Here is a 27818-nt window from a genome sequence, read left to right as displayed (position 1 = left end):
AAAAAGTCTACTGAATGGATGGATGGATAAATAAAACGTACTATATACTTACAATGGAATATATTCATATTCAGCCTTAAAAAAAGAACATGGGGTGCTCCTGGATGGTTCAGTTGGTTAAGCATCTGCCTTCAGCTCAATTCATGATCCCAAGGTCCTGGGATGGAGTCCTGTGTTGGGCTCCCTGCGTGGTGGGGAGTCTGCTTCTCCCTCTCTCCTCACTCCCTCTCCCTCTCCCCTCACTCATGGTCTTGCTCACTCTGTATCTTTCTCTCTCAAATAAATAAATAAAATCTTTTTTTAAAAATTTTTTTTTTGTAAATTTTTATTTATTTATGATAGTCACACACAAAGAGAGAGAGAGAGAGAGGCAGAGACATAGGCAGAGGGAGAAGCAAGCTCCATGCACCAGGAGCCTGACATGGGATTCGATCCCCGGTCTCCAGGATCGTCCTGGGCCAAAGGCAGGCGCTAAACCGCTGCGCCACCCAGGGATCCCTAATCTTTTAAAAAAATCTCTAAGAATGGGAGATACTGCTGTAGTCAACTGTGCAAAATGCAATTGCCATAGCAATAATCAAGAGAACTTGATTCCCTTTGTTGCCATAATTATTTCCTTAGTTGGCATTATTTAACCTTAGGAATATTTGGAGTTAAATATAGAAAATTTCAAGTGGCTCACACCTCCAGAATTAATGTTTTGGTTTAAGGAATGTGTGCATATTTGGCTTTTTATATGCAGGAAGTATTTAAGAGAACCTGGCCTATTGGTTTTCGAATTTTTTCCCTGCATTGATTTAAAGATGTGGAATGGGGATCCCTGGGTGGCGCAGCGGTTTAGCGCCTGCCTTTCGCCCAGGGCGCGATCCTGGAGACCCAGGATCGAATCCCATGTCGGGCTCCCGGTGCATGGAGCCTGCTTCTCCCTCTGCCTGTGTCTCTGCCTCTCTCTCTCTCTCTGTGACTATCATAAATAAATTAAAAAAAAAAAAAAAAAGATGTGGAATGACTGAAGTTTGGCAGTCATTGTGTATGGGCAGTCCAGGTGGCTCAGCGGTTTAGCGCCGCCTTCAGCACAGGGCCTGATCCTGGAGACCTGGGATCGAGTCCCATGTCGGGCTCCCTGCATGAAGCCTGCTTCTCCCTCTGCCTGTGTCTCTGCCTCTCTCTCTGTATGACTATCATAAATAAATAAAAATAAATTAAAAAAAATAAAAAAATAAAGATTTATAAAACAAAATGTGTGTGCATGTGAGAGGGAGAGGGATAGAGAAAATGTTCCTAAACTTCAAATTAATGAATCTAGGGGAACCTGGATGGCTCAGTTGATTAAATGTCTGCCTTTGGTTCAGGTCATGATCTCAGGGTCCTGGGGACAGAGCCCCGAGTTGGGCTCCCTGCTCAGTGGCAAGCCTGCTGCTCCCTCTCCCTCTGCTCTCCTCCTGCTTGTGCTCTCTCTTGCTATCTCTCTTGCTAGTAAAATCTTTACCAAATAAAAATGAAATAATTTAAAAATTCATGAATCTAGACAGAGAATGTATGAATATTCATTGGATTAGTTTTTTTCTGTAAGCTTGAAAATCTTCAAAATAAAAATTTGTGGGGCGCCTGGCTGGGTCAGTTGGTAGAGCGTATGATTCTTGATCTCAGTGTTGTGAATTCAAGGCTCAAGGTAGAATTTTAAGTAGAATTCACCTAAAAAAAGATTTTGCACTCAACCATTGCGCCACCCAGGGATTCCAAAAAAAGATGATCTTTAAGTAATCTTTGCATCTAGCATGGGGCTCGAACTCCCAACCCTATAGCCACTGAACCAGCCAGCATCCCCATGATCTGGTTTCTTTCTTTCTTTTTTATACATTTTTAAAAAATATTTTATTTATTTATTCATGAGAGACGCAGGGAGAGAGAAGCAGAAACAGGCAGAGGGAGAAGCAGGCTCCATGCAGGGAGCCTGACGTGGGACTTGATCCTGGGTCTTCTGGATCACACCTTGGGCCGAAGGTGGCACCAAACTGCTGAGCCACTTGGGCTGCCCAAGAGTTATTTATTTTTAAAGATTTTATTTATTTTTAAATATTTTATTTATTTATTTGAGAGAGAGAGAGAGCACATGAGTGGGTAGAGGAGCAGAGAGAAATAGAGTCCCCACTGGACCAGGAGCCTGATGCAGGTCTTGATCCCAGGACTCTAGGACCATGACTTGAGCTGAAGGAAGAGGCTTTTTTTTTTTTTTTTTTTTTTAAGATCTAGTTTCTTAATTGATGCCTTTATCCAGATCTGTCCTATATCAGTCACCTGACTTGTCTTCAGTCCTCACATCTCTACTAGGTCATTTGCTTTCTCGGAGAGGTCATCTGTGACTCCACAGGACAAAATAGTCCTCTAGGGTTTATGTATCACCCAGCACAGGGCTGGGCACAGAGAAGGTGGTCAGGGAATACTGAATGAATGAGAATGTCAGAGAAACTAAATTCAGAAAGATAGAGAGTATTGGCAGAGGAGGGGAAAGAGAGTCTGGGAGAGAAAGATAAAAGATTGAGACATTCATTTGCATGAGAATGGCCACACTTCAGGGGCAGGGACAGAGAAGGAAACAACGGAGAGAAAGGAGAAAGAAGAAAGCAGGAGACAGTTGGTAGGAGGCAGTATCCAGGTAATCTAATGCCCTGTAACGAGTGATCCCAAAACACTGTGGTGTAAATCAATAGCAATAATTTATTTTGCTTACTGATCGGAACTTCTTCAGGCAGGACTCAGAAGGAATGGCTTGTCTCTGCCTCTGCTCCATCTGGTGTGACTTGACCAGCTGCCAGAGGTTGACCAGCTGCCAGAGGATCCACATCCAAGATGGCTCAGTCAAGTGGCAAGTTGGTGTTGCCTGTTGCCTGGGGTTGTCGGATTCCCTGAGGGTAAGGAGCTTTGGGTCTTCTCCACATGGACTACTTTACGGGCTGTTTTGGCTTCTCCTAGCAAGGAGCCAGGGATTAAAATCAAGTGTCCCAAGGGAGGCAAAGTGGAAGCTTCTATTTCTTTTCTTCTTTTTTTATTTTATAGCTTTACTAAAGTATTCACAGAGCACGCATTTCACATATTTAAAGTACAATTCTGTGGGGTTTGGTATAATGCATTAATTTTTTTTACAATTCTGATTAAAATATACGTTAACATTTATGCTAGTTATTTTATCCAGTACTTTGGTTACACTAATGATTTTAATCCACCACTTTAACCTTTTTTTTTTTTTTTTTTTTTAAATTAAGTAATCTCTAGGGGCAGTGGGTGGATCGGTGGTTAGCCATCTGCCTATGGCTCAGGTCATGATCCCAGAGTCCTGGGATAGAGCCCTGCATTGCATCAGGCTCCTTCCTCAGTGAGGAGCCTGCTTCTCCCTCTCCCCACCTCTGCTCTTCCCCCCACCTCGTGCTCACTCTCTCTAGTGTTCTCTCTCTCTCTCAAATCAGTAAATAAAATCTTAAAAGAAAGAGAAAGAAAAGAAAGAAGAAAGAAAGAAAGAAAGAAAGAAAGAAAGAAAGAAAGAAAGAAAGAAAGAAAGAAAGAAAGAAAGAAAGAAAGAAGAGAGGGACACCTGGGTGGCTCGGTCATGATCCCAGAGTCCTAGGATCGAGTTCTCATCAGGCTCCCTGATCAGCCCAGAGCCTGCTTCTCCCTCTCCTGCCTCCTCCCCTTGCTTGTGCACTGGCTCTCTTTCTCTTTCTCTGTGTCAAATGAATAAATAAAATCTTTTTTTTTTAAAGATTTATTTATTTATTCATTCAGAGAGAGCGAGAGAGAGGCAGAGACACAGGCAGAGGGAGAAGCAGGCTCCATGCAGGAAGCCCGATGTGGGACTCAATCCCGGGTCTCCAGGATCACACCCCCGGCTGCCGGCGGCGCTAAACCGCTGCGCCACCAGGGCTGCCCAATAAATAAAATCTTAAAAAAAAAAAAAAGAAAAAAAGAATGAATGAACTTAAACTCTGGGTCACACCGGGATGCTGCCATCCTTTCTGCCTGGGGTTCTTCCCCTGTTTTGTTATTTAAGCTTTACTTATTCTGTAAGGCTCGGCAGAAAGTTTACATTCTCAGAATATCCTTTTTCCGACTCCAACAGTAAGTCAAACACTATCATAGCTCTTTCTTCCTTCACAGCACTTCATGAAGTTTCTATTTATATTAATGTGACTGTTTTCTCTCTCCCACTGGCCTATGACTGTGCCTAAAGCAGGAGTATGTCCACTTTTACACTATTATATCCCAGTGCCTGGCACAAAGTCAAACACATAGTAGGGATATGGTAAATATTTGTCGAGAACATTTAATGAATAATTCTTTGATAAGATACTGCCTGACTTCCTTATAAGCTGATCAGCACAACACAAGGCAGATCCATGTTTCTTTTGTTCAACATATTTTCTTTCTTTCTTTTTTTTTTTTAATTTTTATTTATTTATGATAGTCACATCACAGAGAGAGAGAGGCAGAGATACAGGTAGAGGGAGAAGCAGGCTCCATGCACCGGGAGCCTGACGTGGGACTCGATCTCGGGTCTCCAGGATCGCGCCCTGGGCCAAAGGCAGGCGCCAAACGCTGCGCCACCCAGGGATCCCATCCATCTTTCTTTCTTTCTTTCTTTCTTTCTTTCTTTCTTTCTTTCTTTCTTTCTTTCTTTCTTTCTTTTCTTTCTTTCTTTTATTTATTTGAGAGGGAGAATGTGCAAGAGAGTACAAGTGGTGGAGGGGGAGAAGCAGACTCCCCACTGAGTGGGGAGCCTGATGTGGAGCTCATCCCAGGACCCTGAGCAGAAGGCAGATGCCTAACTGACTGAGCCATCCAGGCACCCCTGTTCGCCGTATTTTCACAGGGCCTGGTGCACAGTCATTGTGATAACTGGTCAGTCTCCAAGATGATCTCTGAAGGATCCTTCCCCTTAGTATTCATATCCTGTATTGTCCTCTCTCACAATGAATACAACTGGATGTGATCAATGGGATATTGCAGAAGTGACAGTGTGTGAGTTTCAAGGCTGAGTTATAAAAGGCATTGCTGCTTTCAGTGGATCTCTCACTCTGGGGGAAGCCAGACAACGTCATGAGGGCACTCCAGCAGCCCAGTGGTTATGCCCACGTGGAAAGGAACTGAGGACCCCGGCCATCAGCCAACATCAACTTGCCAGCCATAGGAGTGAGTCCCCTCGGAAAGGGATCTTCCATCACAAGCCATTAGATGACTGGAGCCCCAGGTGACATCTGACTGCATCATCATGAAAGACCTTGTGCCAGAAGAGACTAGACGAGCTGCTCTGAATTCCAGACCCACAGAAACTTTAAGAGATAATAACTATTTATTGTTGCTTTAAATCTCTAATTTTTTACATAATTTGTTCCATATCCATAACCAAGAGTAAGCATCAGCTTTTTTTGAGTGATATTGTGATCTTTTTTTAACTGTTTTTTTTTTTAATTTTTATTTATTTATGATAGAGAGAGAGAGAGAGAGAGAGGCAGAGACACAGGCAGAGACACAGGCAGAGAGAGAAGCAGGCTCCATGCACCGGGAGCCCGACGTGGGACTCGATCCCGGGTCTCCAGGATCGGGCCCTGGGCCAAAGGCAGGTGCCAAACCGCTGCGCCACCCAGGGATCCCGATATTGTGATCTTTAATGAATTTCTACTCTTTTCTGAGTCCCAGAATTGTAATCTGTAAAAGGGGATGAAATGTCCATCTTTGAGGTTCACAGAGTATGTTCCTCAGGGGCGTGATCAGAGTACATAGTAGACGCTTAATATACCACCAAGAATATAACCTCCTGATGAAGTACGTGTGCCACACAGCTTGGATTTGAATCCTAGTTTTACCTCTAAGATAGTAAGACTTCATTCAGGCTACTAATACTAAACATTTTATTTATTCATGAGAGACAGAGGCAGAGACACAGGCAGAAAGAGAACCAAGCACCATCCAGGGAGCCTGAAGTGGGACTTGATCCCGGGTCTCCAAGATCAGGCCCTGAGTCCAAGGCAGGCGCCAAACGGCTGAGCCACCCACGCAGTGTCCCTGAAATAGGAATATTAAAGAAACTAGAATCTTACAAGGATTAGAGAAAGAATTCATGTAAAATCCATTTTATTATTTTTTTAAAGATTTATTTATTCATGAGAGGCACAGAGAGAGAAGCAGAGACACAGGCAGAGGGAGAAGCAGACTCCATGCAGGGAGCCCGATGCAGGACTCGATTGGGGGTCTCCAGGACCATACCCAGGCCGAATGCAGGCGTTAAACCTCTGAGCCATCCAGGGATCCCCTAAAATCCATTTTAACTCTATGAGAAGGTAGCTATTTTTTTAAAAAACATTTTACTTATTTGACACAGGGCACAAGAAGGGGGAGCAGCTGGCAGAGGGACAGGGAGAAGCAGGCTCCCCTCAGTGTAGGGAGCCCACGGCAGGGCTTGATCCCAGGTCCCTGAGATCATGACCTGAGCAGAAGGCAGACACCCAACCATCTGAGCCACCCAGGTGCCCATGAAGACAGCTATTTTTTTTTCAGTGCTCTACCTAGCCTGAGACCAATAGCTGATCCATACAAGTGCTAAATAAATATTTGTTGAATGGATAACAAAAAGGCACCTTGCCTAAGAAAAATACGGAACAGCTAGCACTAGCCTACAAGGCCCTACATGATGCCCTACTTGCTTCATCTATGATTTCACCTCTTACCAGCTGCCCATGCTCTCACTCTGCTCCAGCTACCTTGCCCTCTCCACAGTTCTATGCTAGCCTATTCCAGCTTCAGGGCCTTGCACCTGCTATTTGCCCTGACCGGAAATGCTCCATTTCCCAGTTATCCACACGGCTTGTTTTTTCCCTTCAGATCTCTGTTCAATATCACCTTCTCGGAGAGACCTTCTGTCTGGCCCCTCCCGCAACCCTGCGGTCCCATATCTGGCTTTTTCTCTGCAGCGTTTATCACAGCCTAATTTCTATTCTTCGGGCTCTCAACAGAACATAAACTCCATGAGGGCAGTGATTTGTCTATTTTATTCGCTGCTCTATTTCACAACACGCCCAACAACGGAATTTCAGCAGCTGCTCGATAAATAGTTGCTGAATTAATAGCGCCATAAACGAGCATTTGGGTAGCGGCGGTCTCCAGAACAAGAAACCGCGCCATCTTGGAGGTAGTTTTGGTTGGAGCCCGGTCACGTGACTGGCAGTCCCCGCTGGCCCGCCTTTGAGGCTGGGGAGGTCCACGTGGTCCCGGGTTCTAGGGGCGGGCCGGGCGACGGAGGAGGTCCTGCGCAGGCGCGGGCCCGCGCGCAGGCGCAGACGCGGCCCGGGCGCGCGGCCGGCGGCGGTTGGCGGCGCGTGGGGCCGGCGGGCGGTTGCCGTGGGCAGGACCCGAGTGCAGGCAGCTAGAGCCGGCGCCATGGTGGAGAAGGAGGAGGCTGGCGGCGGCATCAGCGAGGAGGAGGCGGCGCAGTATGACCGGCAGATCCGCCTGTGGGGATTGGAGGCCCAGAAACGGTCAGGGCCAGAGCGCTTGTGGGGCTGAGGGTCTGGAGGGGGGCGTCTGCCCTGAGGCTTTCGCGGCCCTCACGGAGCCGGAGGGTCTGATTTGAAGCGAGGAGGCGGGAATTATGTGCCGGGGGATGGTGGCGTTCTTGAGAGTCCCCGAGGGGTTGGTTAGGGGTGTTTCTGGAAGATGTGGGAAGCGGCGACCTCCGGGGTGGCACGGAGGGTCGTTCCGAGGGAGGCCTCTGGAAAGGGACGGTGGGCGAGCCTTGAGGAATGAGGAGGACTCAAACTCCGGGCCGCGGCCGCCCGGAGGGAGTGGTGGTGGGCGCTTAGGGGTAGGAGGGCGCAGGGGAAGGGTGAAGTGGGAGCGTAGTTCATTCATTCCTAGGTAGTGGGAACCCGTTCTCTGCTGGACGCTGAGGGGACTGGCGAACCGAACAGGGGCGAGCTTGCCTACCTGTGGCTCCTAAAGGGTGGACCAGTATGAAAGGAGGAGGGCTTGGGGGAGTTTGGGAGCAAGTTATTTCAAGTGAGACTCTAGAGAGTCCTGGAGAGCCTAGGGGCTGGAGCTACTCAAGAGGTTGCTTATGCCTAGATACGGGGGTGTGTCTAGAGAGAGGACTGCACACTGGGGTTGGGCATACCTGGGTAATGAATAGATATCGGAGGGGATGAGGACTTTGAAAGAGGTGATTGATTTGATCAAATATATATATTTTAAATGTTATTTATTCATGAGAGACCGAGGCAGTGACATAGGCAGAGGGAGAAGCAGGCTCCCTGCGGGGAGCCCGATGTGGGACTTGATCCCAGGACCCCGGGATCACGCCCTGATTCAAAGGCAGACGCTCAACCACTGAGCCACCAGGCACTGGATTTGATCAAACATTTATTGAGCACCTGCCACAAGCACTGTTTGAGGCACAGAGCATATATTAATGAACTAGAAGGACTCCTTGCCCGCATGTAGTGTACATTCTGGTGAGGGAAACAAAAAACATAAATAATGTATTAAGTAATGCAAGTGCCAGAGAGAGAAATATAGCAAGGTAAGAGGATCAATAAAGGATACTGAGGTGGGAGTGCTATTTTGATAGGGAGGCCAGGGAAGGCCTCTGAAGAGGTAACATTGAGCCTCAGACCTGTATAAAGGAAGAGAGTCATGTGGAAGAATCTTGCTAGCAGAGAGAAAACAGTGTAAATAAAATCCTGAAAAAAAAAAAAAAAAAAAATCCTGGAGGCCAGGGCATGCTTGCCAAATGAGAGAAAGAAGGTGATTGGAACCAAATGAGGAGTAGCTTTTTTTTTTTTCAAAGGAGGAGTAGCTTTTTTATTCCAAGTATTCTGGGAAACTCACTGGAGAGTTTTGAGCTTAGGGAATAACACAACCAGATTTGCATTTCAGAAGGTTCACTCTTGGCTGTGGGGAGAATAGGTTGAAGTGGACAGAAGTGAAGATGAGGATTTTGGTTAGGAGATCTGTAATAATCCCCTTGGGACCTAAGTCGTGGTAGCTTGAAACTCTAGAGAAGGGGAGAAATGTACTGAATATATTTTCTTTTTTTTTTTTTTTTTTTTTAATTTTTTTATTTATTCATGATAGTCACAGAGAGACAGAGGCAGAGACATAGGCAGAGGGAGAAGCAGGCTCCATGCACCGAGAGCCCGACATGGGACTCGATCCCGGGTCCCCAGGATAGCGCCCTGGGCCAAAGGCAGGCGCCAAACCGCTGCGCCACCCAGGGATCCCCTGAATATATTTTCAAGGTGAGGAGGAGGCAGGATTTGTTGAAGGATACAGTGTGCGGGGTATGAGAGCCAGAACTCAAGGATGATTTTATTTTATTTTAATTAATTAATTAATTTTAAAGATTTTATTTATTTGTTCATAGAAACACACACACACACACAGAGAGGCAGAGGCAGAGGCAGAGACACAGACACAGGCAGAGGGAGAAGCAGGCTCCATGCAGGGAGCCCGAAGTGGGACTCGATCCCAGGACGGGATCATGACCTGAGACAAAGGCAGACACTCAACCACTGAGCCATCCAGGCATCCTAGAATTAATTTATTTAAGGGTTAAAGTGGCAGGCAGGCCAAGAGAATTTAGTTTGAAAGGTGGGAGTTTCTAGAATTTTTTGGTGAGAAAGTGTATGTGGTAAGGTGGGGTGAATCTGAGTTTTCAGTCTCCTTTCAGGTATGTAGGGTTTTATGAGGTTGAGGGAGGGAGCATTGTGTGAGGCAAGCATTGAGGCAAGCATTGGTCTGAGGATTGAAGAAGGCATCTGAAGTGGAAAATTGGGAAGTAAATGGTGAAAATAGGTCTGAGGACATAGGTGGAGCTGATTGATTTTAGGGACTGCTATTTGAGGTTTTTTTTTTTTTTTTTTTTTAAGATTTATTTATTTATGATAGAGAGAGAGAGAAAGAGAGGGGCAGAGACACAGGAGGAGGAAGAAGCAGGCTCCATGCCGGGAGCCTGATGTGGGACTCGATCCCGGGACTCCAGGATTACGCCCTGGGCCAAAGGCAGGCGCTAAACCACTGAGCCACCCAGGGATCCCCCAGGGACTGCTATTTGAAGGATTGAGTGTTAAAAGGTCCTAAAGGGTTGGGAAAGGGACCCTAAGCGGGGGAGCTCGAAGTTTTGTTTGTGGTAGGGCAAAGCTGGTGAAGGTTAAGCTGGAATGTAGTGCGAGAACTGACAAAGGGGTAGTAATGATTCCTCTGAGGAGCAGTAAAGAATGGATGGGGGCTGCTAAGGAGGAAATGATGTAAGAGACCAATCAAAGTCAGGGTATGGAATTCTTGGAAGAGATGAGAGTTATTCTCAGGCAGCGGAGAGCCACTGAACTTGGTAGAGAACCTGAAAAGGATTGAGGGTCCTGGGAGGTAAGGAAGGGGTTATATATATACCTTTATAATTTGAATCTCTGTAGACAGTCTTGCAGAATTTGGTATAGTATCTTCATGTCCATTTTCAACTGAGTCTCATAGCAGCTCTCTGAAGTAGGAAGGACAGTGATTTCCCCTGTACAGGCAGGAAGGAGGCTCCGCAAAGCAAATTGACTTGGCTCTAAGGAAACTCCAAGTGGAATAGGGTAATTCTGGAGCCTCGGGTTCTTTTGTGGAATGGAAAATGGCCTAGGAATTGGCAGGCTGCATTCTGGCAGAATTTTATTACTACTTCTATGTGATGTTGGACCAAGGTTATCTGAGAACTGGAAAGGAGAGTAATAATAAAAAGTGCCTTAAAAAAAAAGTGCCTTCAAGGGAACTCACATTGTCTAGAAGTTAAAAACTGGGCTATATCTTTCATGTGGTGTTTTAAATTGTTTGAAATTAGTTGCCAGCATTAAAGAATTTAGAGAACTTGGGACACCTGGGTACCTCAGTGGTTGAGCATCTGCCTTTGGCCCAGGGCATGATCCTGGAGACCCCGGGATCCAGTCCTGCATTGGGCTCCCTGCATGGAGCCTGCTTCTCCCTCCTCCTGTGTCTCTGCTTCCCACCCCCCCATGAATAAATAAATAAAATCTTTAATAAAAAAAAAAAAAAGAATGGAAAGGTCAGACATTCCACATTGGTTGACGCTAGGTAGAGGCTGCCTCCGACATGGCACATGGGTTCCTAGTGGTCGTCTCCTATCAGTTCAGCTTCATTTGTTGATATAATTGTCTGGACCCTGTCAGCATGTGACTTTGCATTTCTTGCTATGGTACGTAGCCAGCCCATTTTATGGATGAGGTTCAAGGCATAGAGCAGATTCCCAAGGTCACACACCAAATAAATAGAAATAGGAGTTGATTCTAAGTCATTCGCTTCAGGTTCACCACCCCCCACCAAAGCTCATTTTCTGTGAGGCTTATTCTTACAGTCAAATTAACATAAAAGAGGGTGTTAGAAGCTAGCTTCTTGGGCAGCCCTGGTGGTGCAGCGGTAGCGCCGCATGCAGCCCAGGGTGTGATCCTGGAGACTCGGGAATTGAGTCCCGCGTCAGACTCCCTGCATGGGGTCAGCTTCTCCCTCTGCCTGTGTCTCTGACTCTTTCTCTTTGTGTCTCTCGTGAATAAATAAATAAAATCTTAAAAAGAAAAAAAAGCTAGCTGCTTTGTTAGTTTTCAGAATGTATGCTTCAGTTTTTGCATTTCCTTTCACAACATAGGCCTGTCTGATTTTTCTTGCACTCAACAGTAGTTTATTCCATATCTAAATGTGAGGAAGGGAGAGAGGTGACTGGAAAGATGAAGTACATGATGAGTTCCATGAGGACAAGTTCTTATTTATTTATTTATTTATTTATTTATTTATTTATTTATTTATTTATGGCACAGAGAGAGGCAGAGACACAGGCAGAGGGAGAAGCAGGCTTCATGCAGGGAGCCTGACGGACTCAATCCTGGGTCTCCAAGATCATGCCCTGGGCCAAAGGCAGCACTAAACCGCTGAGCCACCAGGGCTGCCCGAGGACAAGTATTTTATAAATGTCTGATAATTAAAGGAGTTTGATTGGTCTTATTAAAATTTCTAGTGCTTGCAAGTATGTAGACGTTCAGATGTATTTGTTGAATGAAATGACTGTACGTTGCAAAGACCTGGGAGATCAAGAAACCTAGGTTCAATTACCAATTCTACTAACCAGCTCTTTTTTTTTTTTTTTTCATTCTTTCTCTAATAGGTATACTAACCACCTCTTTTGACTTTAGGTCAGTCACACAATTTGTTGACCTTCAGTTCCACATCTGCAAAAAGGAGGGGCAAGTGTTACTACCTTTCTAAGGACTCAACTCTGAGATTTTGAGTTTACAAGAAAGGAACTTCAGAAACTTCCCTGTTTTTATTTTTTATTTTTTTATTTTTTTATTGTTATTTTATTATTTTATATTTTTTAAGATTTTTATTTATTTATTCATGAGAGACACAGAGAGAAGAGAGGCAGACACACAAGCAGAGGGAAAAGCAGGCTTCATGCAGGGAGCCTGATGTGGGACTCAATCCCAGGTCTCCAGGATCAGGCCCTGGGCTGAAGGCGGTGCTAAGCTGCTGAGCCACCTGGGCTGCCCTTCCCTGTTTTTTAGATACTCATTATCTAACATTGCTATTATTCATAAGAAATTCATTTGGTTCCATAGATACACATTTGCCATAATAGTGGCTGAGTATGTACTGTGTCATAGGTGTCAATCCTGATGGTCTCATATAAGGACCAATTTATTTATTTTTTTTAAGATCTTTAAATTTATTCATGAGAAACACACACACACACACACACACACAGAGGCAGAGACAGAGACACAGGCAGAGGGAGAAGCAGGCTCCATGCAGGGAACCCGACGTGGGACTCAATCCCAGGTCTCCAGGATCATGACCTGGGCTGAAGGTGGTTCTAAACCGCTGAGCCACCTGGGCTGCCCAGGACCAATTTATTGTAGTGTTGATAGTGGTTGATAGTTGAATTTGAATCTCAGCCACAGAAATTCTTTTTTTTTTTTTTTAAATTTTTATTTATTTATGATAGTCACAGAGAGAGAGAGAGAGAGAGAGGCAGAGACACAGGCAGAGGGAGAAGCAGGCTCCATGCAGGGAGCCCGACGTGGGATTCGATCCCGGGTCTCCAGGATCGCGCCCTGGGCCAAAGGCAGGCGCCAAACCGCTGCGCCATCCAGGGATCCCCAGAAATTCTTATTTAACCTTGGATACATTTCTTCTTTGTGCTTTAGTTTTCTCATTTGTCAAATGGAGATAATAGAATATATTACAAGATTGTTGAGAATTACTATTATTTTTAAAGATTTTATTTATTCATGAGAGGTGCAGAGAGAGAAGCAGGCTCCATGCAGGGAGTCCCATATGGGACTCGATAGTAGGTCTCTAGGATCACGCACCCGGCTGAAGGCAGGTGCCAGACCGCTCAGCCACCCAGGCGTCCTAGATTGTTGAGAATTAAATGAGATAATGCACGGAGCCTGGCTCGCTCAGTCAGATGAGGATGTCACACTTGGTCTTAGGGTCGTGAGTTCAAGCCCCATGTTGGGTGGGGGTTAGACGAATAAAAACTTTAAAAAATAAATGAGGTAATGCATGAATGCTGCCTATGCTCAGAATGCGTAGGTAAACTATAGCTACAATTATTTGACAAGTATAAATCATGAGTAACAAGAGAAGCTACATAGGAGATTGAGATAAATAAGGCAAATGTAAAGTAAAAGTAGGGACACCTGTGTGGCTTAGCCATTTGAGCGACTGCCTTCAGCTCAGGGCTCCATCCTGGGAGTTATGGGATCAATCCCAGGATCGAGTCCCACATCAGGCTTCCTGCAGAGAGTCTCCCTCTGCCTCTGTCTCTGTCTCTCTCTGTGTCTCTCATGAATAAATAAATAAAATCTTAAAAAAAAAAAAAAAGTAAAAGTTAGTAGGATGAGTGGAGACTCTTTTTAAAACCTTTTCTTCTGGGGCACCCCGGGTGGCTCAGCAGTCCCAGGGCCTGATCCTGGAGACCCTGGATTGAGTCCCACTTCAGGCCTGCTAGGGCATGGAGCCTGCTTCTCCCTCTGCCTGTGTCTGCCTCTCTCTCTCTCTCTCTGTCTCTCATGAATAAAATAAATAAAATCTTATTTAAAAAAAAAAAAAGACCTTTTCTTCTGCTGTCATACTAATCCAAGCCTTCATTCTCTTTCGCCTTAACTGTGACACTCTTCCTCCTCCAAGAATCTCCTCCCCACCTCCTACCAGCTTTCTGTTGCGCTTAGAATAAAATTCAGCCCTTACAGTGCCTTCATGATGTAGCCCCTTCTGTCTGTGACCCACCTCCTACTATTCTTCCCTTTGTTCACTTTGTTCACTTCCCTTTGTTCTTCAGCCACTCTGTCCTTCCAGTCCCTGAAATGCCAAGCACTCCTCTGCTTCAGGGCTTTTGTATTTGCTGTTTCTGTACTTGTTCTTCTCCCAAATATCTGTATTTCCTCCCTTCCTTCCTTCCTTCCTTCTTTCCTTCCTTCCTTCCTTCCTTCCTTCCTTTTCAAGATTTATTTGTTCATGAGAGACACAGGTACAGGGAGGAGAGAACCAGGCTCCATGCAAGGAGCTCGATGCGGGACTCGATCCTGGGAATCCAGGATCATGCCTTGAGCCAAAGGCAGACGCCCAACCGCTGAGCCACCCAGGCGTCCCGCCTTCCTTCCTTCCTTCCTTCCTTCCTTCCTTCCTTCCTTCCTTCCTTCCTTCCTTCCTTCCTTCCTTCCTTCTTTTCTTTTCTTTTCTTTTCTTTTCTTTTCTTTTCTTGTTTTCTTTTCTTTCTCTCTCTTTTTTTTTTTTTTGGTGTTCCTCTTTCATTTCATATTTAAAAAAATTTTTTTTCCTCTTTCATTTCATTTTGGTTTTTGCTCAGCACCTTATCAGAAAGGTCTAGTTGTCCAGTCTGAGTAAAATAGCATCCTCCATCATTCTTGATCTATATCCTGCTTGACTTTTATCACTTATTTTTTTTAAAGTAGGTTTTACACCCAACGTGGATCTTAAACTCAGTGCCCTGAGATTGAGTCGCTCTACTGAGTAAGTCAGCCAGGTGTCCCTGATTTTCATCACTTTTTGACATATCCTATCTCTTCCATAAAATAAAAGCTCCAGGAGGTCAAGGATTATGTCTGTCTTGTTCACTCCTATATGTATATTTTAGAGGGGTGCTTGGCATAGTAGATGCTCAATAAATATTTGTTGAATGAATCGTTCTTTGCAGGATGGATTACAGCCTGTTTCTTAGATTTGAGGCCATCATGTTTCTGTGCATTTAATGAAAACCAAAATTACTTCACTGTTATTTTGACTTGTTTTGGTTTTCAGTGATTTGGTGAAGCTTCCACTACTCTCTTATCTGCTTAACAGTGTCTGCTTTCTAGGCTGCGGGCCTCCCGGGTGCTGCTTGTTGGCATGAAAGGACTTGGGGCTGAAATTGCCAAGAATCTCATTCTGGCGGGAGTGAAAGGACTGACCATGTTGGATCCTGAACAGGTAAGATATTTGGCCACCTTATCACTCTTCCTTCATGGTCTCCCCTCTTTAGTATAAACACTTAGAGATTTTGTGAATTCCCATGTGCCCCCTGCAGGCCTCTGAAAGGAGGGCTGGCATTACTGGAGCTGTGGCCTTTGGCCTTCATGGCATTGGCATGTCCTACATGGCGACTTTGGTGAGACTCCTTGCTCTTCCTGGAGCTTGCCTGTCTGTAGTTGATCTCTCCCTTGGAGGATGACAGTGAGGAGCAGAAGGGTGGTTTTTCACTTTGTACCTCTAAACCACCTGCATGACTAAAATTGCAGAATTGCCTTGGGACTTTGTTAAGGTATAGCTAGCCTTCACCCTTATCACCTGTGATTCTGCTTTAGAATGTCTGATGTGAGGCTCAAGAATATACACGTTTGAAAAGTATCTCAGAGCTTCACGTAGACAGTTCACAGTTTGGAAAACAGTGGATCAGAAAGAATGGATGCAGACTGCTTAGCATGGTGCTTGCACATAATGAACATCTGATAATTATATGACTTACCATTTATTGATAATAATCATTGCCAGCTCCTATGTAGCATTCTCTAACCAGTTTCTCCAAGGTGAAAATAACTTCTTTCTCTACATTCTCATGCTTCAACATTTTTTCTTTCATAGAAAATTTCAAATACATACAAAAGTAGAATGACATTTGACACCCCATCTATGTGGCTTCTACAGAGACCAGTCGTTTTTGGTCTGTATTTTTTGGGACAGTATTATTTTTTTTAAGGTTTTATTTATTTATTCATGAGAGACAAAGATTGAAGGCAGAAACATAGGGAGAGGGAGAAGCAGACTCCTCGCAGGGAGCCCAATGTGGGACTTGATCCCAGAACTTGGGGATCAACACTTGAGCTGAAGGCAGACGCTCAACTGCTGAGCCACCCAGGCATCCCTAGGACAGTATTTTAAAGCAAATTCTAGAAATCGTATTTTTTTAAGGTAAAATAATTTAAAGATTGTGTTATCACATTATCACATGATACTATTTGTGTCTTTATTTTTTGTTTTTATTTTATTTTTATTTTTTTTAAAGACAATCTTTTTCTTTTAATGTTTTTATTTTTTTTTAAATTTTTTTATTTATTTATGATAATCACACAGAGAGAGAGGGGGGTGGGGCAGAGACACAGGCAGAGGGAGAAGCAGGCTCCATGCACCGGGAGCCTGACGTGGGATTCGATCCCGGGTCTCCAGGATCGCGCCCTGGGCCAAAGGCAGGCGCCAAACCGCTGCGCCACCCAGGGATCCCTATTTTTTGTTTTTAAAGATTTTACTTATCCATTTGAGAGAGAGAGAGCAAGCGCATGTGCTCACACATGAATGAACATGAGCAGGGGGACGGGCAGAGGGAGAAGCAGACTCCACACTGAACAGGGAGCCCTATGTGGGTTTTTTTTTTTTTTCCTATGTGGGTCTTGATCCCAGGACCTAGGATCATGACCCAAGCCGAAGGCAAACACCTAACCAACTGAGCCACCCAGGCACCCCTGTGTCTTTCCTTGTAGGCTTTGAACATGCTAAGTAACTAGTACACACAGGTGAGGTATAAGCTTTGTGGAAGACAGTAAATATTAATGAAATTTTTTAAAGCTCATCTTTGGGTTTCAGGAAAAAAGTAATATAAGGATTTTTAAATCATTCTTCTGCAATGGAAAGAAATATGGGTTAGTTTACTTAATATCACAGTCACAAATTTTTTTTTTTAAAGATTTTATTTATTTATGCATGAAAGACAGAGAGAGAGAGAGAGGCAGAGACACAGGCAGAGGGAGAAGCAGGCTCCACTCCATGCAGGGAGCCTGACATGGGACTCGATCCCGGGTCTCCAGGATCCCACCCTGGGCTGAAGGCGGCGCTAAACCGCTGAGCCACCAGGGCTGCCCACAAATTGATTTTTGACTTGAATTCAAAACCTAAGGAAAGAAAATTCCTGCAAGCAAGCTGCCATATTATTAACTGGCTGAGCACTTTCAGTTTTTGACATCTCCCCAACCACAGTGCCCCCTAGAGGTATTTGGAGGGAGAATTTGTTTGTACTGTAGAGGTTAGAGCAGAGAGATAGGGAAGGGTGGTTCCTCAACGTCAAGGCTCTCAGTGTGGGAAAATGAAATCAGGTGGGGATGATGACTTCTTCGTCTGGTTGGGAGAGTCTGAGAATGGGAAACAATGATAGAATACTGAGGCGTGTGTGATGGGGGTTCTGTCCTTGCGTCAGGACAGTGATGGGTGCCACCCAGTTGTGGAGTGCACAGGCGGACTGTTATTCCTTCCCTCTTCACTTTGAGGACTTACAGTATCTTACCTATTTTCCACTGCAAAGCCTAACTCCTCTGAGTGGTTCTCAATCCCCTCTGTCCTTTGAATATTTGAGAGAGTTGTTAAAAAGCTCTCCAGGTGAGTCTAAAAGTGAGAGAGAGGGGCACCTGGGTGGCTCAGTGGTTTGAGCGTCTGCCTTCGGCTCAGGTCGTGATCCTGGAGTCCTGGAAATGAGTCCCACATTGGGTTCCCTGCAGGGAGCCTGCTTCTCCCTCTGCCTATGTCTCTGCCTCTCTATTGTCTCTCATGAATAAGTAAAAAAATCTTTAAAAAATAGAGTAAAAGTCAAGGAGGGTTGAGAACCACTGGCTTCATGTAACCTGGGCCTAGTCACCTTAATCAGCCTGACTCCCACTTCATAAATTCATGGACACTCTTTGGTTGGTCTACCTTTCACAGTTTGCTTGTGCTTTCTTTCCCTGACTAGGAACATCGTAGGGAGACTGTGCCACTTGGTGCAAAAGCTCTGGAATTTTGCATACTTGGACTCAAATCCTACCTCTTCAAGCTGGGCAAGAGACTTAATCTCTCAGAGATTCAGTTTTCTCATCTTTTTTTTTTTTTCCTTATTATTATTATTATTTTTTAGTAACCTCTACACCCAGTGTGGGGCTCAAACTCAAAATACTGGGATTAAAAGTTGCATGCTCTACCAATTGAATAGAACCAGCCAGGCAGCCAACCCTCTTTGTTCATCTATAAAACAAGGATGTTAATTCTTCAGAGTGTTTCATTTTGTTTACATCAAATATCCTAGAGTACTTGCTGGCTGCCCCATCTAGATAACTCGTGATACAAAGATGCACAAGATTTGGTTCCCATTCTCAAGGTTTTTTCAGAAACCAGAGCAGCTACCTAACTCAGGTTGTGGTAGGGGGACACGAAAGGCTTCCTGGAGCTGTGATCTTGGCTGAGACTTAAAGAAAAAGTAGAAATTTCTCAAGTTGAGGGGTTGTATTTTAGGCAGGAAACTTAGCAGTGTCATAGAACAGCATGGTAGAAATAGAATATAGCAAGCAGTGCTATTTGGTGTTTTTAGAATGGGAAGCCCAGAGTGGTGGGGGGTGGAAGCAGGTTGCAGGTAAGGTCAAAATCATGAACCCCTGCTAGTAAGCCTTACTGTAAGCTTGTACTCAATCTTCTAGGTGGTCAGAATTCATTAGAGTTTCAAATCTGGGGTGGGTGACCTGGTCCATTTCAGGCTTTCTGTAGCTCACTAGTTACTGTATATGATTGCCCAAGATACAGAGCAGAAGACCACTTAGATGGCTGCTTTAATAGTTTAGCTGAGAGATGAAAAGGGTCTAAGTAATAGCACTGGTGGTAGAAGAGGCAAGAAGCACACAGAGATGACAAATACTAAGTGGTAGAATCAGTAGTATTATATACAGGAGCATAGGGAAAGCAAGGAATCATTGTAGCAGCAGATAGTTCCTGAAGGTCCTGGACACTGTTCTAAGAGTTGTAGTTGCGTTTCATTTAGTCCTCACAACAACTCTGAGATGTAAGGATTGTCATCCCTATCTTACAGATAAGAAAACTGAGGAAAGGGAATTGACTTGCTGGCCCATCCAAGGTCGCAGTAGTTGGTATGACCAGGACCCAGGGATTGTCTCTTGGTAAAAGTCCATGAGCTTAGCCACCCCAGCAGGTGGCTGCTATCAAGGAAATAACAAGGATATAAAGACTGAGGTTTCTCACTCCGGTGATTGGATGGGTGGTTGGTAGGCTCATCAATAGATTAAAAAAAAAAAAAAAAAAGTCGAATATGAAGACCCAGGAGAAAATAATCTGGTGGGCAGTTTAATATAAGACTCTGATAGATCACGGCAGCCCTGGTGGCACAGCGGTTCAGTGCCGCCTGCAGCCTGGGGTGTGATCCTGGGGACCCTGGATCGAGTCCCACGTCAGGCTCCCTGCATGGAGCCTGCTTCTCCCTCTGCCTGTGCCTCTGCCCCTCTCTGTTTCTATGAATAAATAAATAAAATCTTTGAAAACAAAAACAAAACAAAAACAAAAAATCTTAAAAGAAAAAAAGACTCCGATAGATCAGGAAGCAATCTGTACAAATAGGAACAATTTGAGAAGTACCAGCAGAAACTAAAAGTAGTGAGTTTATGGGGCTATGCAGAGCAAAAAGAGAAGTGATTCTGAGAATCCTGGGGATACCACACCCAAGAGTCCACGTAGAGACTGGGTGTTCAGTGAGGGAAGAGCAGAGCAGCACTAATAGAGTGATTAGTAAGTGTACTGTTTTTATTAACCTCCTCACTTTGTTTGTGATTCCTATATATTTGGTCAAGGTCGCACAGTTAAGTAAGTGGTTCAGCCAGGATTTGAATCCAAGATTTGAATCCAACCTAAATTATTCCAGAGCCTTACTCTTAAGCACTATGAAGTATAGTCTCTCAGTATGTAATGAGATCCCTGAAGAAGCAGGACAGGATGGGTCAAGGATACTATTAGAGGGCTGGCCTTGAATAGGAGGAAGACAGGCTAATTTTCTTGGAGGAAAGGTAGTAAGGAAAAAAAAAAAAAAAAAAAAAAAAAAAAAAGAAAGGTAGTAAGGGAAAGAATGTGCTGTGGGTAGTTGCCTGGAGGAGAGGAGGGAGATTACTTGTGTTGAACTCAGTCTTGGTGAAGGTAGCAAGGTCATACTGAAGATTAATGGTTAAATTAGATGTTTGATGTGTGAAGAAGTGCTCTATGAACAGAATGGAATCTGTAAGCCTACTGGCAGCTGTCAGATGATTTTATTCTGTCTTAGAGGCTTTCCTCTGCTGACATCAGCCTTGTATTTAGGTGAAATCCTCTCTTTGCTCCAGTCCCACTCATCTCTCCTTTGTGAATTTTAATTGAATTTAAGAGTTAATTTTAGGCATTTTTTAAAGATTTTATTTATTTATTTATTCATGAGAAACACAGAAAGAGAGAGAGAGAGAGGCAGAGACCTAGGCAGAGGATGAAGCAGGTGCCATGCAAGGAGCCTGATGTGGGACTTGATCCGGGATCCCAGGATCACACCCTGAGCCAAAGGCAGGTGTCCCAATTTCAGGTGTTCCTTTTTTTTTTTTTTCTTTTAAGATTTTATTTATTTATTTATTTATTTATTTGAGACAGAGAGAAAGAGAGGCACAGACACAGGCAGAGGGAGAAACAGGCTCCATGCAGGGAGCCCGATGTGGGACTCAATCCCAGGTCTCTGGGATCATATCTTGGGCTGAAGGTGGCGCTAAACCACTAAGCCACTGGGGCTGCCCTTCACTTATCTTTAAAGTTTATTTTTTTTAGTAATCTCTATACACCCAACTTGAGGCTTAAACTCACAACCCCAAGATCAAGGGGATCCCTGGGTTGTGCACCGGTTTAGCGCCTGCCTTTGGCCCAAGGCGCGATCTTGGAGACCTGGGATCGAATCCCATGTCGGGTTCCCGGTGCATGGAGCCTGCTTCTCTCTCTGCCTATGTCTCTCTCTCTCTGTGTGACTATCATAAAAAAAAACAAAAACAAAAAAACAAAAAAACAACCCCAAGATCAAGAGCCATACACTCTAGACTGAGCCATCCAGGTGTCCTTCACTGATCTGATTTTAAACCAGTTGTAGGCAGGGACTATACCCTTTAAACTACTATTGTTTTCAGATGCTTAAAATTGGGAACATAGTAGATACTTGGTAAATTCTTACCACTGATAATTATGTTATTTGCAGTTAGAAATTTATTAGAAGAAGAAAGTGTGGACTTTTCTGTTTATTTATTTATTTAAGATTTTATTTATTCATGAGAGACGCAGAGAGAGAACCAGGCTCCATGCAGGGAGCCTGATGTGGGACTGGATCCTGGGAGAATCACGCCCTGGGCCGAAGGCAGGCTCTAAACGGCTGAGCCACCCAGGCTGCCTGACTTTTCTGTTTAGAGTGAAGTTTCTTTGTAAACACAAGGGGGTGCTCTTTAACTATCAATGCGAAGTTTAAAAAGTTAAATATCTGTAAAGCTTCTGAAGGAATGAGTCTAGGGAGTCTGCATTAGGCAAATTCCCGCAGGAATGATAATACAATTAGATGGTAGATATTTTAGTTGTTCTTTAAAATCAGAAGGTTTGTTGTGTTCAAGAATTTGTTTTCTCCCCAAAATTCAAGTATTAAAAAAAAATGTTACTCCTAGGTATCTCCAGAAGACCCCGGAGCTCAGTTCTTGGTCCGTACTGGATCTGTTGGCCGTAACAGGGCTGAAGCCTCTTTGGAGCGAGCCCAGAATCTCAACCCTATGGTGGATGTGAAGGTGGACATTGAGAATATAGAAAAGAAGCCAGAATCATTTTTCACTCAGTTTGATGCTGTAAGTTTCATTGAATGTAAAATCTTTAGGCTCAGTACACTGCCTTCATAGTTTCAAGTCTGACATTGCCTTAGCATATATGCCTTACTAGCACATTGCCTTGCCATGTTGAATGTGTTGGTAGTAGATCCAGTCTGTTGGATCTGCTGTAGCTGTTTGTGGCTTGCTGTCTGCTGGTTTCTTCTTTGGGCATATGTTCCCTTAGACCAGGTTTCATCATTGGTGTTTTGTATTCCTTCCAGAATCTTTCCACATAGCTTCGATACATTTTACTGCAAATGTTTTCTCCAGAAAACAAGTTGGTGGTTAATTTCTGTAGCAGAGGCTTTTTTTTTCTTTTTTGTTAGAAATATCAAACTACAGCTTGTGTTTTGTCTTAAAAAAGAGCACACCTGATCTTGGTCTATGTCTGTCTCTTTCACACAGCCACTTTGACCATGTTGCCATGGATAACTAGACAAATTCATGTAGTCATAAGCCAAATGAGGCATATCCAACCTCATTTGGTTTCACTGCCAGATCTATGCAGAGGTGAAAGGGTAAGTTAAATTCTGTTTCAGCATCTGTGACCTTTTCAGACATGGTTCTCTGTACCCAGGAAAAGCTAAACAAATGTTGGATAACCATGAAATAGTCACAGATGATCTACTTGTTTTTTAAATGAAAGGCCCATTACATGAGAGGTTAGAATTTGGGTTGGGTAGTTTGTTTTTCCACACTGTTATATTTCATATGTGCATCTGTTCAAATGTGTGCTTGGAATGATGGATCATCTGTGCATTTTGTCTTTTTTTTAATTTAATTCATTCTATTTTGTAACTCCCAAGTATTGGAACATTTTCTGTTTGGACATAAGTCTTCTTTTCATTTCTTTATCCATAGTAACCACATTTGGCTAATTCTAGGTGTCCCTTGCATTTCTAGCACTTACAGAGAGGGTTTGTTAGAATTGAAGCACCAGGCCAGTTGGTTGTATAAAGTATCCACATGGGGCGAGGATATATGCCTCATGGACCATGTGTGTGACTGGGCCTTGTAGGTTTCACCCTTGCTCTTGACTCTGTAGGGTTCCATTTGGTCAGTTGATTGCATGTTCAGCTGTGGCTGTCTTGCCTTTTAGATTAGATTTTTTTTTTTCCCTTGGGTAGCTGCATCCTTTGAGTGATACCAGAGACACTTATTTCTCTGGGTTGTTTCGGTATTCAGGCTGCCAGACAGCAGCAAAAAGGTTCTGTCAAATGAGAATAGCTTTTTGCGATGACTTCTCCAACTTTCTTTTTTTCTTTTTTTTCCTTTTTTTTTTTTTTTTAATTTTTATTTATTTATGATAGTCACACAGATAGAGAGAGAGAGAGAGGCAGAGACACAGGCAGAGGGAGAAGCAGGCTCCATGCACCGGGAACCCGATGTGGGATTCGATCCCGGGTCTCCAGGATCGCGCCCTGGGCCAAAGGCAGGCGCTAAAGTGCTGCGCCACCCAGGGATCCCCACTTCTCCAACTTTCTATGTTCAAAAGAAAACGTGCTATTTATTTTTATTTTTTAAAAAGATTTTATTTATTTATTCATGAGAGACAGAGAGAGAGGGAGAGAGACAGAGACACAGGCAGAGGGAGAAGCAGGCCCCATGCAGCAAGCCCAAAGTGGGACTGGATCCTGGGACTCCAGGATCATGTCCCAGGCCAAAGGCAGGTGCTAAACCGCTGAGCCACCCAGGGATCCCCCAACATGTGCAATTTTGAAGTTGTCTTCGTGACCCTTATCACAAATGTTCTCCTAAAAAGATGGTGTTTTTGGACACCTATAAAAATAAAAAAAAGATGGTGTTTTATGCAGTAAATCTTAGCTATTTCCAGTATCTCAACTTTTTGGAACACAATTTAGAGGCCTCAGAGCAACATTGATAATTCCATTGAGTGAATCACCGGTTCATTGTCTATGTCTGAATGGAAGGTCATTTGATGTGTAACCTTTTCTTTTGTCCTTAAATTCAGATAAAGTTTCATGTTGAAAACTGTGGAAAACTGTGGAAAAATAATTTCAACAGGACTTGTTTATCGTCTTTATCTTAACATCAATCAAAAGAAGAGGGGGAAAAAAATAACAAAAGAAGAGGGGAAAAAAATGCCCTTATAATTAAAAGTGACCCTTGGGTCACTTAAAACTGGTTTTGCTTCTCATGATAGCTTATTCAGATTTTAATAGCTTAAATAATTTAGAAATAATTTACAGTAAATTATTACTTCTTCCTTTTCATGAAAGCTATGATATATGGCTTGTATATGTTCATAGAATAGGGGAAAGAAATTCATGAAATGGCTTTTACTTTCTAGCTAAACCTGTTTTGGTTTGATTGCAGAAAGTGGAGGTCTTGCAATTTACATTTCTAGTGAAACCTGCAACTTTTCTTTTGTCTTCTAACCATAGGATCCAAAGAACCTGTTACACCAGTTCAAAACTGGCTTTAGACATGCCCAGAGAGAGACTGTTCATTAAGATTTATTTAGACATCAGGGCAGTGATTCACAGTTTGCAAAACTTAAAGCCAGCTAATTCCTTCTTTCTGCAGGTTTGTCTGACTTGCTGCTCCAGGGATGTCATAGTCAAAGTTGACCAGATCTGTCACAAAAATAGCATCAAGTTTTTTACAGGAGATGTTTTTGGCTACCATGGATACACATTTGCCAATCTTGGAGAGCATGAATTCGTAGAGTAAGTTTTGGGAGAGAAGGGGAGAATGTAACATTTCCAGAAAAAAAGTAGTTTTATTCACCAGTCGGAAACAGCCTATCTAAGGAAAGTATACTTAGAACATTTGGAAACTGGTTCATTAACAGTTTACTGTTTGGGGAGCCTGGGTAGCTCAATTGGTTAAGCATCTGCCTTTGGCTTATTAGGTCATGATCCTGGGATCCTGGAATCGAGCCCCCTGTTGTCGGGCTCCCTGCTCAAGTGGGGAACCCATTTCTTCCTCTCCCTCTGCCCTTCTCCCCCACTCATAGGTTCTCTCTCTCCCTCTGCTCTCTTTCTTAAATAAATAAATCTTAAAAAAAAAAAAAAACCACACACAGAAACCAGCTTACTGATTATAAAGGTTGTGTGTTCAGAATTATAGATGTGCACCTGTCTTCCAAAATAATGGTCTGATCTAAAGAATAAAGAAAGTGAGGAGTTCTTAAGGCAATCAAATATACCAGGTGGGTGTTTCATCAATCAGCCTGGACTTTAGGACATGAAACCACATATGGGAGGAGGATTCTATATAGGAGAGGCTTGCTTGGATTGTAAACATGTGTTCCTCAGTTTTGGCCTCTGTTTTCAGGTTGATAATAAAATGAGTATGAAAACAGTTAGATGGGTAACTCTGGAGGCACAGTCAGCCAAAGTCTGTCTTGGAAAAGCTCCAAAGTCCAGAGATTGCTCTGGTGTAACAAATAGACCGTATCCTCTCACTTTGAATATCAAGGCTACAGACTGTGGTGATTCTCACATGATGGGACCTGCAGTGTTTTGAACTTGTAGCTTCTAGATGAAACATGGCAGATGATACCAGTATTGTAAAGCTATGTGTATTGGGTTTTGGCGGTTATTTCTGACTACCTCAGTTGCTAATAAGATGTAAGGAAAGACCCGTGTGGTAGGTGAAGCTTCCTACCAACAGTAATTACTTTCTTTTGTTTGGCTTCTTAGATCACTGAAATTTTTCTAGTCTGCACATTTCTTTGTAAAATTGAGATGGGAGAAAGACACATTCAAGATCTCTTAAAATTTTGGCCTTTTATGGCTTTCAGAAACACTAGTTTTGTGGGCACACTATAAATGGATAGAGAAGTCAATACTACAGAGAAGCAGGCCAGACTATTTTAATATGATTTTCCCATGGCAGAGGGGAGAAATTAAATTTGGCTCTTTATTTCATGATTCAGGTGAAATTTATAAAGCTTGTTGAGCACTTTTTTTTTTTTTTTTTTTTTTTTGCTTGTTGAGCACTTTACACTAGGCAGTGTGTGCTAAACGATTCATTATTTCTTAAAGGGATCCCTGGGTGGCGCAGTGGTTTGGCGCCTGCCTTTGGCCCAGGGCGCGATCCTGGAGACCCGGGATTGAATCCCACGTCGGGTTCCCGGTGCATGGAGCCTGCTTCTCCCTCTGCCTGTGTCTCTGCCTCTCTCTCTCTCTGTGTGACTATCACAAATAAATAAAAAATTAAAAAAAAATATTTCTTAAGATAATTCTGTCGGGGGCGCTTCAGTGGCTTAGTGCTTAAGCGCCTGCCTTTGGCCTGGGGTGTGATCCCGTGATCTGAGATCCAGTCCCACGTCGGGCTCCCTGCATGGAGCCTGCTTCTCCCTCTGCCTGTCTCTCTGCCTCACTCTCTCTTTGTCTCATGAATACAGTCTTTGAAGAAAAAAAAAAAAAAAAAGTAACCATTTGCCACCCAGATCTGCCTGACTATAAAGCTTTTGCCTTTTTTTTAAAGATTGATTTATTTTTGAAAAAGAGAGAGTGCACACTGAGTGGGGAGGGGCAGAGGGAGAGGGAGGGAGAGAATCTCAAACAGATTCCCTGCTGAGCATGGCCCTCGACTCAGGATTTGATCCCACAACCCTGAAATTAGGACCTGAGATTAGGACCTGAGCCAAAACCAAGAGTCAAACACTTAACCCACTGAACCATCCAAGCATCCCAAGATTTTGCTTTTCTCTTTTTTTTTTTAAATTTTTATTTATTTATGATAGAGAGAGAGAGAGAGGCAGAGACATAGGCAGAGGGAGAAGCAGGCTCCATGCACCGGGAGCCCGACGTGGGACTCGATCCGGGTCTCCAGGATCATGCCCTGGGCCAAAGGCAGGTGCTAAACTGCTGCGCCACCCAGGGATCCCCCCAAGATTTTGCTTTTAACCACCATCCTATTCTGTGAGCTGGTGATGCTCTTTTTTTTTTTAAAGATTTTATTTATTTATTTATGAGAGACATACAGAGGCAGAGACATAGGCAGAGGGAGAAGCAGGCTCCATGCAGGGAGCCCATGTGGGTCTTGATCCTGGGACCAGGGTCACGCCCTTAGCCAAAGGCAGACGCCTGACGCCATCCCAGCAGGTGATGCTCTTTTTGTTTTAATGGCAAGATTCTGAGAGTAATGTTCCAATTCCCTTCCCTTTTCACCCTTTAGGGAGAAAACCAAAGTTGCCAAAGTTAGCCAAGGAGTAGAAGATGGACCTGATACCAAGAGAGCAAAACTTGATTCATCTGAAACAACTATGGTCAAAAAGGTATGTGTACTATGGGGAGGTCAGAGATCAGAAACCTTGGAGCCTTTTCAGGGACAGGCAGTCACAATTGCAGGCAGAGAAAGCAAGCATTTTTTTTTTTTTTTTTAATTTTATTTATTCATGAGAGACACACAGAGAGGCGCAGAGACACAGGCAGAGGGAGAAGCAGGCTCCATGCAAGGAGCCTGATGTGGGACTCTATCCTGGGTCTCCAGGATCACACCCCGGGCTGCAGGCGGCGCTAAACCGCTGCGCCACCGGGGCTGCCCCCCCCCCCTTTTTTTTTTTTTAAATTGCAAGCATGTATTTTTGAAGGGAAGGGTCTAGAC

At 43.8% G+C, this 27818-nt stretch overlaps 1 protein-coding gene across 8 annotated transcripts in view; it reads left to right on the top strand.

Annotated features, from left to right (window-relative positions):
- Nucleotides 1–27818, top strand: part of SAE1 (SUMO1 activating enzyme subunit 1) — a 106924-nt gene that overhangs the window by 21639 nt on the left and 57467 nt on the right. For 4 of the 8 annotated variants that reach the window (XM_038528478.1, XM_038528479.1, XM_038528481.1 and 1 more), the window contains 5 exons: nucleotides 2750–2912; nucleotides 15400–15525; nucleotides 22044–22217; nucleotides 24786–24928; nucleotides 27390–27489. In XM_038528478.1, coding sequence (XP_038384406.1) covers nucleotides 2766–2912; nucleotides 15400–15525; nucleotides 22044–22217; nucleotides 24786–24928; nucleotides 27390–27489 — 690 coding nt within the window. In that variant the 5' untranslated portion in view covers nucleotides 2750–2765. Of the gene's footprint in view, nucleotides 1–2749; nucleotides 2913–7337; nucleotides 7527–15399; nucleotides 15526–22043; nucleotides 22218–24785; nucleotides 24929–27389; nucleotides 27490–27818 lie in introns of those variants that run through there. The other 4 variants (XM_038528480.1, XM_038528485.1, XM_038528482.1 and 1 more) reach the window with 4 other exon arrangements.

Source organism: Canis lupus, chromosome 1 (assembly GCF_011100685.1).
Source record: "Canis lupus familiaris isolate Mischka breed German Shepherd chromosome 1, alternate assembly UU_Cfam_GSD_1.0, whole genome shotgun sequence".
NCBI lineage: Eukaryota > Metazoa > Chordata > Mammalia > Carnivora > Canidae > Canis > Canis lupus.
Note: the sequence above shows the minus strand (reverse complement) of the source record. Positions and strands in the feature narration are given on the sequence as shown.